This window comes from Periophthalmus magnuspinnatus, chromosome 7 (assembly GCF_009829125.3).
Source record: "Periophthalmus magnuspinnatus isolate fPerMag1 chromosome 7, fPerMag1.2.pri, whole genome shotgun sequence".
NCBI lineage: Eukaryota > Metazoa > Chordata > Actinopteri > Gobiiformes > Gobiidae > Periophthalmus > Periophthalmus magnuspinnatus.
The window spans coordinates 22,417,352-22,428,555 of NC_047132.1; the positions used below are offsets into that span (position 1 = coordinate 22,417,352).

At 37.1% G+C, this 11,204-nt stretch overlaps 2 protein-coding genes across 2 annotated transcripts; one reads left to right on the forward strand and one right to left on the reverse strand.

Annotated features, from left to right (window-relative positions):
- Nucleotides 1-1,824: 1,824 nt before the first annotated feature.
- On the reverse strand, nucleotides 1,825-4,295 carry ogg1 (8-oxoguanine DNA glycosylase). Its single transcript, XM_033969536.2, has 7 exons — nucleotides 3,807-4,295; nucleotides 3,228-3,541; nucleotides 2,963-3,142; nucleotides 2,620-2,798; nucleotides 2,392-2,539; nucleotides 2,264-2,313; nucleotides 1,825-2,164 (listed from the first exon to the last, which is right to left on the reverse strand). Exons 1-7 carry the CDS (start codon nucleotides 3,905-3,907, stop codon nucleotides 1,985-1,987), a joined length of 1,152 nt encoding a protein of 383 aa, XP_033825427.1. The 5' UTR covers nucleotides 3,908-4,295; the 3' UTR covers nucleotides 1,825-1,984.
- Nucleotides 4,296-4,431: 136 nt separating this feature from the next.
- Nucleotides 4,432-10,536, forward strand: qars1 (glutaminyl-tRNA synthetase 1). Its single transcript, XM_033969441.2, has 23 exons — nucleotides 4,432-4,640; nucleotides 5,023-5,173; nucleotides 5,402-5,511; nucleotides 5,594-5,669; nucleotides 5,843-5,907; nucleotides 5,990-6,043; nucleotides 6,125-6,185; nucleotides 6,260-6,331; nucleotides 6,406-6,491; nucleotides 6,626-6,712; nucleotides 6,798-6,897; nucleotides 7,618-7,696; nucleotides 7,787-8,026; nucleotides 8,136-8,228; nucleotides 8,308-8,445; nucleotides 8,543-8,630; nucleotides 8,796-8,942; nucleotides 9,037-9,138; nucleotides 9,216-9,308; nucleotides 9,511-9,647; nucleotides 9,716-9,782; nucleotides 9,861-9,986; nucleotides 10,340-10,536. The coding sequence occupies exons 1-23, from the start codon at nucleotides 4,530-4,532 to the stop codon at nucleotides 10,388-10,390; spliced, it is 2,334 nt and encodes a 777-aa protein (XP_033825332.1). The 5' UTR covers nucleotides 4,432-4,529; the 3' UTR covers nucleotides 10,391-10,536.
- Nucleotides 10,537-11,204: the final 668 nt, after the last annotated feature.

The window sequence follows — 11,204 nt, forward strand, 5'->3', positions numbered from 1 at the left end:
AGATATAGGAAGATATACAGGAAGAGAAGGGATTGATGGAGCAAACTGTTCGAGACCTTCTAGTCCTACTTATCCAGTTATGTTTACACCTGAACAGTCTTACTTATTCAAATTAGGATTCAACACCGAACAACAAAATAAAATAAATCAACATGAAAATAATAATTCCTTCATCCAAATTCTTCTTATGACTGCTACACTGCTTGCTACAACTTCTATAACCAGTGATATTACTAACCAATAATACTAGTAATAAACGACTTCTACTACTAGTATTATTAATACATACTGCTACGATTGCTATTATCATATTTGATCATTCAAAATTTGCTATTACTTTTAGGTACTTTCCCTTACACATCATATAATGGGCTACTATGCTTACAGTTTTGTCTTCACATCTCTGAGCAGGAATGTGAATACATTGATTCCTGAGGGGCCTTTGGTAATCTAACACCAGACAAAAAATGAGCTGTTCAAAAAAGCTATGAAAGGAGACTCCATGTTTAAGATAGAAATCAAGATGTCTGTGCACATATACCTAAATAGTTCATCTTAACTAATCAAAAGAAGCTGATTAAATCACTACAAATATTTACTACTACTATGACCACCCAAAAAAGCCAAAAAACGTTTACTTTGTAGGTTGGACATTTTAGCCATCTTTCTTCTGTGGAAAGCTGACTAACTTTGAAATGAATTCACTAGCCTATAAATACTGCCCTCTGGTGCTCAATGCAACAAGATTTCAGCAAAAGCCACTGTCTTCTGCTTTAGGGAAGACAATCTCACCTCTTATATAACACGGCAACACATTTGTGTAGTTTGTGTAATTTTGCATTACCCCAAGTGCACTTTCACCATTCTCTTCTTATTTTTTATTTCTTGACCTCCGGTGACCTCTGATGTTCTTCATAGCCTGACTTTGCCCTGAAGCTGAGCCATGGTTTCTGTCCTGCTTGAGTGGAGAGTACATAAAGGCTGACTCACATGTGCATTAACACACATGGTTACACTGGGAGCCACAAATAACCTCCTCTTCAGTAGACGACATGAAAACAGGCTGAAAAACAGCTGAGGCAACGGTACATGCACCTGCGCAGACAAGACTAGGTCATCCTCTGGAACCTCTTATAATATGCAGGTATTCACACCAGCTCTCTCCTTTCATTCATATAGCAATAATCAGACATATTTTATCTGTATTACAAAACTAAATTGTTACACCTGCTTTGATACTATTTGAATCAACACTATGCTTTTCTCTGAAATTTACTTTCAGAAAAAAGATATCTGAGGTCATCTTTGACACTGAAATAAAGAATACAAAACATAATGAAGCATAAACATAAATGTCCTGGAACATCCCAATTATAGCCCACCTAAATGTCAGAATGCATATGTATTGAGAAGGTTGCTTCTGGTGTTTCGCAGCTAGAATATTTTGTTAATTTGGCCTTTCTGTGTTTGCATCTGTTACTTTTGGGTGGTCTAGTTTTGCACTTTTACTACTTCCTTAAAACAACACATTGCTGCTTAAACAAGAGCCTGGGACAATTTCACTGAAGTCACATTTGGTGCTTGCAAAAACAGCAGATAACTGCAATAGATGCTATTAAAAGAAGAGCTGACACAGCCAAGCCCCGACTATAGATAAACATGAGGGTACTGCGACAGTTGTCTTTATGTCACAAAAGAAATGATAATCATAAATAAAAAATAATAATAATCTTTCCAATATGAGAGAATATTACTCCAATCTAATGAAATATAGAAAAAAGGAAGACATTTTTTATCATAACACAAACTTACTATAAAAATATCTCTGTATTTTGCCATAGGTCTGCATGAATAACTTCATCAATGCACACTGCCATCTAGTGAAAATAATTCAACATAACATTTAGTTTTAATAGCAATGTAAATTTATCAAACACAATGTATTAAAAGGATGATTCCAGTGTGAGACATTGCATGAACCTCTTCATTTCACAGATGTCTTTGTGTTCTTGTTAGACACTGGTCTTTTGTTCTTATTATTTTCCTGTTTTATAATTTTGCTTTGAACTGTGTCTTCTTCACATTTGATCTCCCGCTTCAGGTTCTTTGTGACTGGTGTCTGCTTCAGATTTTGGAATTTCTTGAGGTCAGAACAAAACAACACCTAAAACAGTGAGTGTGTATAAGAGTGTATAAGTATTTGACCACGCAAAGACAATCTATCTCTAGACCAAAAAAGCTGTTGTATATATGATTTACTTACTGACTGTGCCCATCCAGCATAAGGACCCCACAGGTTTCTGAAGAAATCACCTGTATGGAATTACCAAAGCATTAATCATGTAAATAATGTAAACTGTTAAAGATTATACATATTTAAAGCATACTGACCAATTTCCCTGTGAAGTTTGTCTGTAATGGTCTTCTGTCCATGACAAGAAACAAATTTATAATCACGTTTTGCAATCTGCCAAACATGTGTGTCAACAGGAACAGCTTCTGGCTTATCTAGAGACATCAGACACACACAGTCTGCCACCTACAGGTAAACACAAGCATTTTAAATTCAATACAGAATTCCGTGAATAAATAATTTTTGGTTTACTGTAATGCTTTTACCTTAGTTCCCACTCCAGAAAGAGTGCGGAGAGCATCACGGGCCTCTTGATATGGAACATTTCTGAGACCACTAAGCCAATTAGGTCCATGGAAGTCAAGAACTGTCTTAGCACTTTGTTGCAAGAACTTAGCTCGATATCCAAACCCAAGATCTCTTAAACACGCCTCTACATTGGATTCTATAACACATGGCAGATGCACATATGATCATTTATTACATAGAATTGTTTTGATTAATTATAATTTCACAATTTAATGTTAGGTTGGTCAGTTTTCAGAAGTAATACTAAGACTAATATCAAATTTAAAATTACAAATATATATTGACAAATGCATAAAGCACCTGCTAGAGTTGAGAGGGTGGGAAAGTCGTGATAAGAGGTTTCATCCAGTTGACACAGCTTGGTGCCCAGTGTCTGGCATAGCCGCTCCACCATCCCTTGGATCCGAGAAATGTGGTTGTTGGACGTACAGATGAAAGAGAACAGGCATTCTGTTGGGTCCTGCCGGAGCATTCGCACACCTGAAAATTTTAATTTTAACGTTGCATAATATACATTTTCACCAATTGTTATAGTTATAAATATAAACATAACATATAAACTAACCTGAAAAGGTATCAGCAAGTTTTTTAAAATGAGGATCTCTCTCCCCCCAGTCTTTGTACAACTCTTCAAAATTAACATTTAGCTGAAAATAGTTCCTTAACAGCTTCTCTTCCTCTCTGTAGGCATGTCCTTCAGCCTTCACATCCACTTTATATTTAATTTCAGGTTCACAGTCTTCTTCTGTCCACGTCCTATGAGCCAAGTCTTGTTGGTTTTCATAAACATAGTACCACAGTCTGTTTTCTAGTTGGGTTAAAGTCCAAACCCGTCCTCCCATCACTCCAGTCCAGTGGCCCTCTGCTGTTTCTCTCCAACTGTAAGGGAAAAACGCACTCAAGGTTACTCAGAAGTCAAGCAATTGTTCATTTTGTATGCACGATATTAGTCAAATAAAAACAGCAATAATAATATAGGCTACATATTTGCATCAAAACTACAGCTAACATAAACCAGTTTTGACTGGTTTAATTAGGCTACTTCAAAATATAATTTACACAAAAAGAGAGAATAAAAACACAAATGCCCTCATGTTTAGTTGCAATTTTCATTATGTTGATTTACAAGTCTAGCCCAACTTACCGGAACGACTGTCCACATGCGAGAGTGAGCTCCAGGCGCAGCTCGGACCTCGTCAGTTCAAGAGATCTCCATATTTGCCTCCCTAAACTCAAATTGGCCATTGCAAGATAGGCGTGCTATGCTGCTACTGAACTATCCAAGTTTGTATAAGTACATTTACTCACATAACAGAATATAGAGCACGAAACTGCACTAATTACAACTCTACAACCCATTAAGGAATAAGAAACCAGACTTCCACAGAATTGCAAATTGTCCTGTGCGGTTTGCTTTAGCTGTGTGCCGAGTGTTGGACATCCAAAACTTACACGGAGTTTTGCTAAACAGCTAAACAGTAAATAAATAAACAAACATAAAAGTCCGTAAAATATAACGTAATATCTATGACCCAGTATGTGAAACTGATGCAATCTAAAACCTGGATTAATATTTAGTGAAAGCAAAACTGTGATCTATAAAATCTGATGCAATTTTACTCACAATCTCTGTAACCCGCCTTTACCGATGTCAACATTAATGCTTATTGGCTAGCTAGCCCATACTCACTTGTGATTGGTCAACGCGGCCGGTTCCCTCTGCGCCTGATTGGCTAGTTTTGCTGTATTTCATTAGTGTCAAAGTTTTACAGGAAGTCGTCCCTGCTCTTTCTCTCCGGTGAGATAAGTCGTGTGTGGTGGTGGTGTGTCTGTCTGGCTACGAGAAAGCCGGTAAATACGGTGGAAAATGGCAGATGTTTTGACGCTTTTCACGTCTATTGGACTTAGTGAGCAGAAGGCGAAGGAAACTTTGAAGAATGAAGCGCTAAGTTGTGCTCTCAAGGAAGCCATTGGTCAGGTAAGTAGACGTGAACAGCTGCGACTAGGCGTGACTGACTGGTGCCCCTTACTGCTTTAGTGAACTTGTTTTTCCCATTCACAAGTGTTTTTGTGTGATTGGCTTTACTCTTGACTTCCCAGTGACCACTAAAACGTATAAAACTGTATTAGCGTTTTGTATTATCATTGTAGTTTAGGAGTTGTAACCACGTAGTGAAGTTCATTAATAGATTTTTATAAAGACTACATTTAATATTTTTAAAGGTAGTGATCAATTAACAAAGTCTAAACCTAAATAAAGAAAACATTTTGCTGCATTACAAAATTAAATAATTGGCAACTAAATGCATGATATACAGTATATAAAATGTGTATATTATTTATATATATATTTTTTCCAGGCACAGCAAATACATGGAGGGTCTGGGGTGGACAAAGCCATGGGCACCTTGCTCTACAGCATGGCCTCTCGCCTTAAAGACAGTAAACGCCTATCATTCCTCACCAACATGATTGCTCATCGTAAAATCTCCACAGAGTTGCAACTGGCAGGTAAGAGCTGACATTTCTGACAAGTCACAATTGTTAACATATATATCATAGTATGTTAATGATGCATTGATGGTGCAAAGCAGTGCAGAGTAGAGTATAAAAAAATCTGTTTCCTGAAACCACAACTACCAGCGGAAATCTCATGCATTCCTCAATAGTGCACAAGTGTTTGCTGAATTTCAGGGGGCTCTTTTTCAGAACAAACTTTTCTTATCTTCATATTTGCAGCGGCCTTGGAGTACTTAAAGGGCCACCCCAATGATCCAATTAACCAGAAGGAGTTTGAAGATGATTGTGGAGTGGGGATGGTCATATCACCAGAGCAAATTGAAGAAGCTGTATGTAAATTGGCTCTTGATTTCACTTTAGCTAGGTCCTTTGTGATGTGGAATATGCTTATTGACAGAGGAATGTTTACAGGTGGAGTCTGTTATTCATAAGCACAAAGAACAGCTTTTAAAGGAGAGGTACCGCTTCAACATGGGGCTGTTGATGGGTAGGCTTCATTTTGCTTTTTTTGCATTTAAAGAGCAACATCTGTCATTATTTCATTATTTCATTTGCTTTAAAAAAAATCTTTGAATGAATATAGGATTTTATTTATGTAGATGTTTGATAACTTATCACTTTATTATTTGAGTGTAAGCAGTAAATACAACTGTGTTTCAGGCGATGCTCGATCTGCTCTTAAATGGGCAGATGGAAAAGTAATCAAAAATGAAGTTGACATGCAGGTTGGTTAAATGCATGTAAAAGGGCAGTCTCACTATTCCACTGGCTTTGTTCATAATCATAAAATCTAGTGTGTTCCTAAAGGTGCTCCATCTTCTGGGACCCAAGACAGAGTCTGACCTTGAGAAGAAACCTAAGGTAAAAGAAAATCTGATCAACCATGGTTATTTCACACACATTGTATTTTGGGAGTCCTCTAATTGAACAATGATTTTGTAGGCTCCTAAAGCAAAATCTGACAATGAGGTGAAAGTGAAGAAAGAGGAGGTTGCTGTAAATGGTAAGGAGGATATGAAAGTTAAGTTTATAATAATCATGCACATTACATTGATTTTAAAATGTATGTGTGTTTAGGTGAAGTGCCATATGAAGGTAAATCCCTCATGGAGCAGCTGAGAGGAGAAGCCCTCAAGTTCCACAAACCAGGTAAAACAGTCTACAGACGTATGCTTGGTTTATCTATTTTTCTTACTCCTTGAAATATTGTTTTTTTTCTACAGGCGAGAACTATACGACTGAGGGTTATGTGGTTACACCTAATACAATGGCCCTTTTGAAAAAACATCTGGAATATACAGGTGGACAGGTACGAAACAATCCAGTGAACATTAAGATAGTTTATAAACACTTACACAGTCAAATTGATTTCCAAAACAAAAAGCAGTATACATCTAGTCTAAAGATAATTCAGTAATATGCCTGAACTTCTTTTCTTTTTAGATACGTACCCGCTTCCCACCAGAGCCCAACGGTATTCTTCATATTGGACATGCTAAAGCTATCAACTTTAACTTTGGGTATGCCAAGGTCCGTATATTGTCCTTGTTTTAGTATTGACCTGTTAAAGTTACAACAACCCTGAAACACTAACTTATTTTTTCCTTTTTTGCAGGCCAACAATGGAATCTGCTTCTTGAGATATGATGACACAAATCCCGAAAAAGAAGAGGAAAAATACTTTACGGCTATAAAGGACATGGTTGAATGGCTAGGTATGTATATATCGTAACTTTCTCAGTTGCATCCCTGAATAATTAGTAACTATTGTTATAAACCAACTGTGACTGTTTATGCAAAATGTATTGTTTTGTGATGCTTAGGCATGGGATGTTGTTGAAATTTGATGTCACACTTATCATTGCCAAAATAACTGTGATTAACGATTATATTACAATAATTACTAAAGTTGCTGACAGTTTAAAAATGTTATGGATATGAATAATTATAATTTTAAGAGGTTCCATATTTAAACAGTTGTTATAGTACTGTACTTTGTTATGAAATCTAGAAGAAAACATCAGAAAGAAGTAGGTTGTTTTCCTTCACATTCTGGTGATATAATCATGATAATCATACAACACTTTTGTCTTGGCTCACTCTGCAGGGGAGCTATGATTTTAGAGATGGCTTTACGAGTGTAACAGGGGAATGAATGCATAAGGCTGCAGCATCATATTGAAAAGTGCTTTTTATTATTAGTGTATTTAAAAGGGGCAGAACAGAAAGCATTATTACGTTTAAAATGGCTAGATGGCCAATGGACATGGCATCGGTTGCTAATGGCTTATTTGCAGAGCTCGTCCCTAACATAAAAAAGACAAAGGCAAACAATGGATTAATGCTATTGCTTTGTAACTTATCTGATTTGTGTTTGTGTCTTAACACATTTGTCATTTGAAAAAGTTTATAATCCATCATGTTATTTTGCTTAGGGTACAAACCGTATACAGTGACCCATGCATCGGACAACTTTCAGAAATTGTATGACCTTGCAGTGGAGCTTATACGCAGGTTGGTATAGTCATTACTCAGAACTATTACCTACAGTGTGCTCACGCCTAACCACATTTTTATTTTTTATTTTTTTTATTTTTATTGCAGAGGCCATGCGTATATTTGCCACCAGAAAGGCGAGGAGCTTAAGGGTCACAATCCACCTCCATCTCCGTGGCGGGACCGTCCTATCGAGGAATCCCTGGTTTTGTTTGAGCGGATGAAGAAAGGGTTGTTTGCAGAGGGAGAGGCCACACTCAGGATGAAGATGGTGATGGAGGACGGCAAGATGGACCCAGTTGCCTACAGAATAAAGTACACGCCACATCACAGGACTGGAGATGAATGGTAGAGGATATGTAAAATATATAATAATAAGTTAATGAATTAATTGGATGCATAGTAATTTTGAAGTAATGACGATAAGGTACACTAATCATTTCTTTCTCTCTTCCAGGTGCATCTATCCCACTTATGACTACACACACTGTCTGTGTGATTCTATAGAAGATATTACACACTCTCTCTGTACCAAAGAGTTTCAAGCAAGGTGCACATTATATATGCCTGGTATTCTGATATTTTTTCCTCAACTGATGAATAGACTAAAGCGTTTAATTATTTTACAGACGATCATCCTATTACTGGCTGTGTAATGCTCTGGATGTGTACTGCCCTGTGCAGTGGGAGTATGGTCGCCTAAACCTCACATACACTGTTGTGTCGAAGAGGAAAATTATTAAGCTAGTGGAAACTGGAGCAGTCAGGTGAAATGTTGGCTCAGTGTATTCATCATTAACAATATGAGGATTTATTTGTTTGTATTTATGTATTAAGGGTGTGTTATTTTTTACCCATTCTTAGAGACTGGGATGATCCTCGCCTCTTCACTTTGACAGCATTGAGACGAAGAGGTTTCCCACCTGAAGCGATAAACAACTTCTGTGCACGGGTATATTGTTGACCAGTGTTCAAATATAGCACATTATAATACCTAGTTAAAAACCTCAAATATTATAGCTCTAACTAGTTTATTGGAATATTTACGCTTTATCTGCATATGTTAACAGACTACAACACCTATTTTTGATGTCGACTTTTGTTGGTACCCTGTTAGGTTGGAGTCACTGTTTCCCAGACGACAACTGAGCCCCACCTCCTGGAGTCCTGTGTGCGGGATGTGTTGAATGAGACGGCTCCACGAGCGATGGCTGTGCTCGAGCCTCTCAAAGTCACCATAACCAATCTGCCTGAAGATTTTAGGGTTTGTCGAAATAATTTTCAGAGGTTGAAATAAAGTATAGTGAAGATAGTAAAGATACACTAGAAGGTTGATTACTTATGCTATTTTTTCATAGTTGGATGTGACTGTACCAGACTTTCCTGCAAATGAGGCCAAAGGCAGCCACAAAGTTCCCTTCACAAGAACGATCTACATTGAGCAGAGTGACTTTAGAGAGGTGAGAGAAGAAAAAAATGTCAAAAGTTTATAAAAATGTAACAGCTTTTCGGTTTATGTTATTAAACTCTATTGCAGGTTATGGAGAAGGGTTATAAACGTTTAACACCAGAACAACCAGTCGGCCTAAGGCATGCAGGGTACATTATATCTGCTCAGAAGATCATCAAGGTTAGATATATTCTTATTTGCATATTTTATTCTAATTGTGCATGAATGAACTGAGGTTAACGAAACATGCACTTAGGGTCATTTTTACATTATTATGTTGTGACACATGGTTATAGTTTGCAGCCCTAGTAGCTACATGTTCTACAAGTTCTGATTGTATTCAAACAGAACACACCTTACTGCTTGTTGATTTTGTTCTCAGGATGCGCAGGGAAACATTGTTGAGCTGGAGGTGTCCTGCTGCAGTTCGACCTCAGTGGGGGCAAATCAAAAACCCAAAGCCTTCATTCACTGGGTCAGCGAGCCCCTGGCATGTGAAGTCCGCCTCTACGAAAGACTGTAAGTTCCTATTAACAAAGCTTAAGCAATCATTTTCTGTGCTTATTTTGTTTGCATTGACATTTCAGGTTTTTACACAAACATCCAGAAGATAGTTCTGAGGTACCCGGTGGTTTCCTGAGTGATATTAACCCTGTGAGTACTATTTACTTATGAACTTTCTTTCTATTATTATTATTTTTTAATGTTTATGTTGTGTTTTTGTTTTACCAGAACTCCCTGCAGACTATTAGCAGTGCCTTCATAGATATCTCAGTGAAGGGTGCAAAAGTATTTGACAAATTTCAGTTTGAGAGAGTTGGATATTTCTCACTAGATCCTGACAGTACAGCCAACAAGGTAAAGTAATGGCATTTTTTTTCATGCAAGTTTTCATTAAATTTTAAACATGACTTCTTGTTTAATTTAAATGTTGAACAAATGATACATGATTATTCTTTATGCTGTGTTTGCCTTTGGGATCAGCTCTAACATGGCATAACCCAATATATTAAACGAAATAGGAATAACATTATGACAACCACTGGCAGATGAAGCAAATGATCTCAGCCAGACTAAATGCGTCATCTTTAAAACTGGCAGACATGATAAGACAGTCTGTAGTTCAGCCAGACAAGTGCATTACAGTTCATTGTGTGACCTATATGGTCATAATGTTATGTTGAATAAATGAAGTACTTTTTTTCTTGCAGCTTGTCTTCAACAGGACAGTTACCCTTAAAGAAGACCCGGGAAAGATGTGAATAACTGCGATGAAGCCATATACCTCTGCCTTCCTCGAGCCTACGGTTAACATAGTTTGCTACTAAAACATGTAACATTAGACCACTGTGTCTGAATAAGCATTTTTTTAAATAAATAATGCTGTTAAATCTGTTTCATACTTAAATTGGCAGAAATGCTTTTTAATTTTTATTTGTATGAAATTCTTTAATGCTTCTTACATGTTTAAATTATTACTATTATGAATATCATGTAAAGCAATATGACCTTTTATATAATGTGAAAACAAATATGTATTTTAATGTTATAGGAGTTAAAGGAGCCGTATGTAGCCAGCGTTTTTACTGAGTTTAAAAGGAGCGGCAATCACAACTGAACCTGGGTTGCCAGTGCCTTAACCTGCCTACAGAGGACACACAGCCTGTGCGTTTTCAAATTCTCAGTATTTGGACAGGCTATGTCTTGTAAAATCTCAGAGCCTCCAGAGTTCAGTCATTGAGCTGGAGAAGCTGCACTAGCACTGATTAATGATTAGGTTCAACCTTTCTTGATTATAAATTTGGATATTTATCTCCAAAATCATCATCTGTCCCATTGCCCTGTATCAGAAATGTAGATTCTCAAATGTTGTGAACACAACCCACTGACTAAGCCTACTTGACTTGGGCTTAGCCTATGTCTTAATAATAAAACATCAAATAGGATAGCCATTTACTGATTATATGTCATAATCCCTGGCCTTTTTGAGCATCACGTGTGCATGTGGCGTATCTTCATGGGACTACCTTAAAATAATCAGAAGTCCTACGACCACTACAAGTGTTTGCCCTGCAG

Bases quoted from the DNA above. Each gene is read 5' to 3' on its own strand.
- ogg1 (XM_033969536.2), bottom strand. From the start codon at position 3,907: ATGGCCAATTTGAGTTTAGGGAGGCAAATATGGAGATCTCTTGAACTG. The intron at 2,799-2,962 runs GTGCTTTATGCA...CATGTGTTATAG, and splicing joins CACCCTCTCAACTCTAGCAG to AATCCAATGTAGAGGCGTGT. The intron at 2,540-2,619 runs GTAAAAGCATTA...GTTTACCTGTAG, and splicing joins TTTCTGGAGTGGGAACTAAG to GTGGCAGACTGTGTGTGTCT.
- qars1 (XM_033969441.2), top strand. From the start codon at position 4,530: ATGGCAGATGTTTTGACGCTTTTCACGTCTATTGGACTTAGTGAGCAG. The intron at 5,174-5,401 runs GTAAGAGCTGAC...TCATATTTGCAG, and splicing joins CACAGAGTTGCAACTGGCAG to CGGCCTTGGAGTACTTAAAG. The intron at 6,044-6,124 runs GTAAAAGAAAAT...ATGATTTTGTAG, and splicing joins ACCTTGAGAAGAAACCTAAG to GCTCCTAAAGCAAAATCTGA.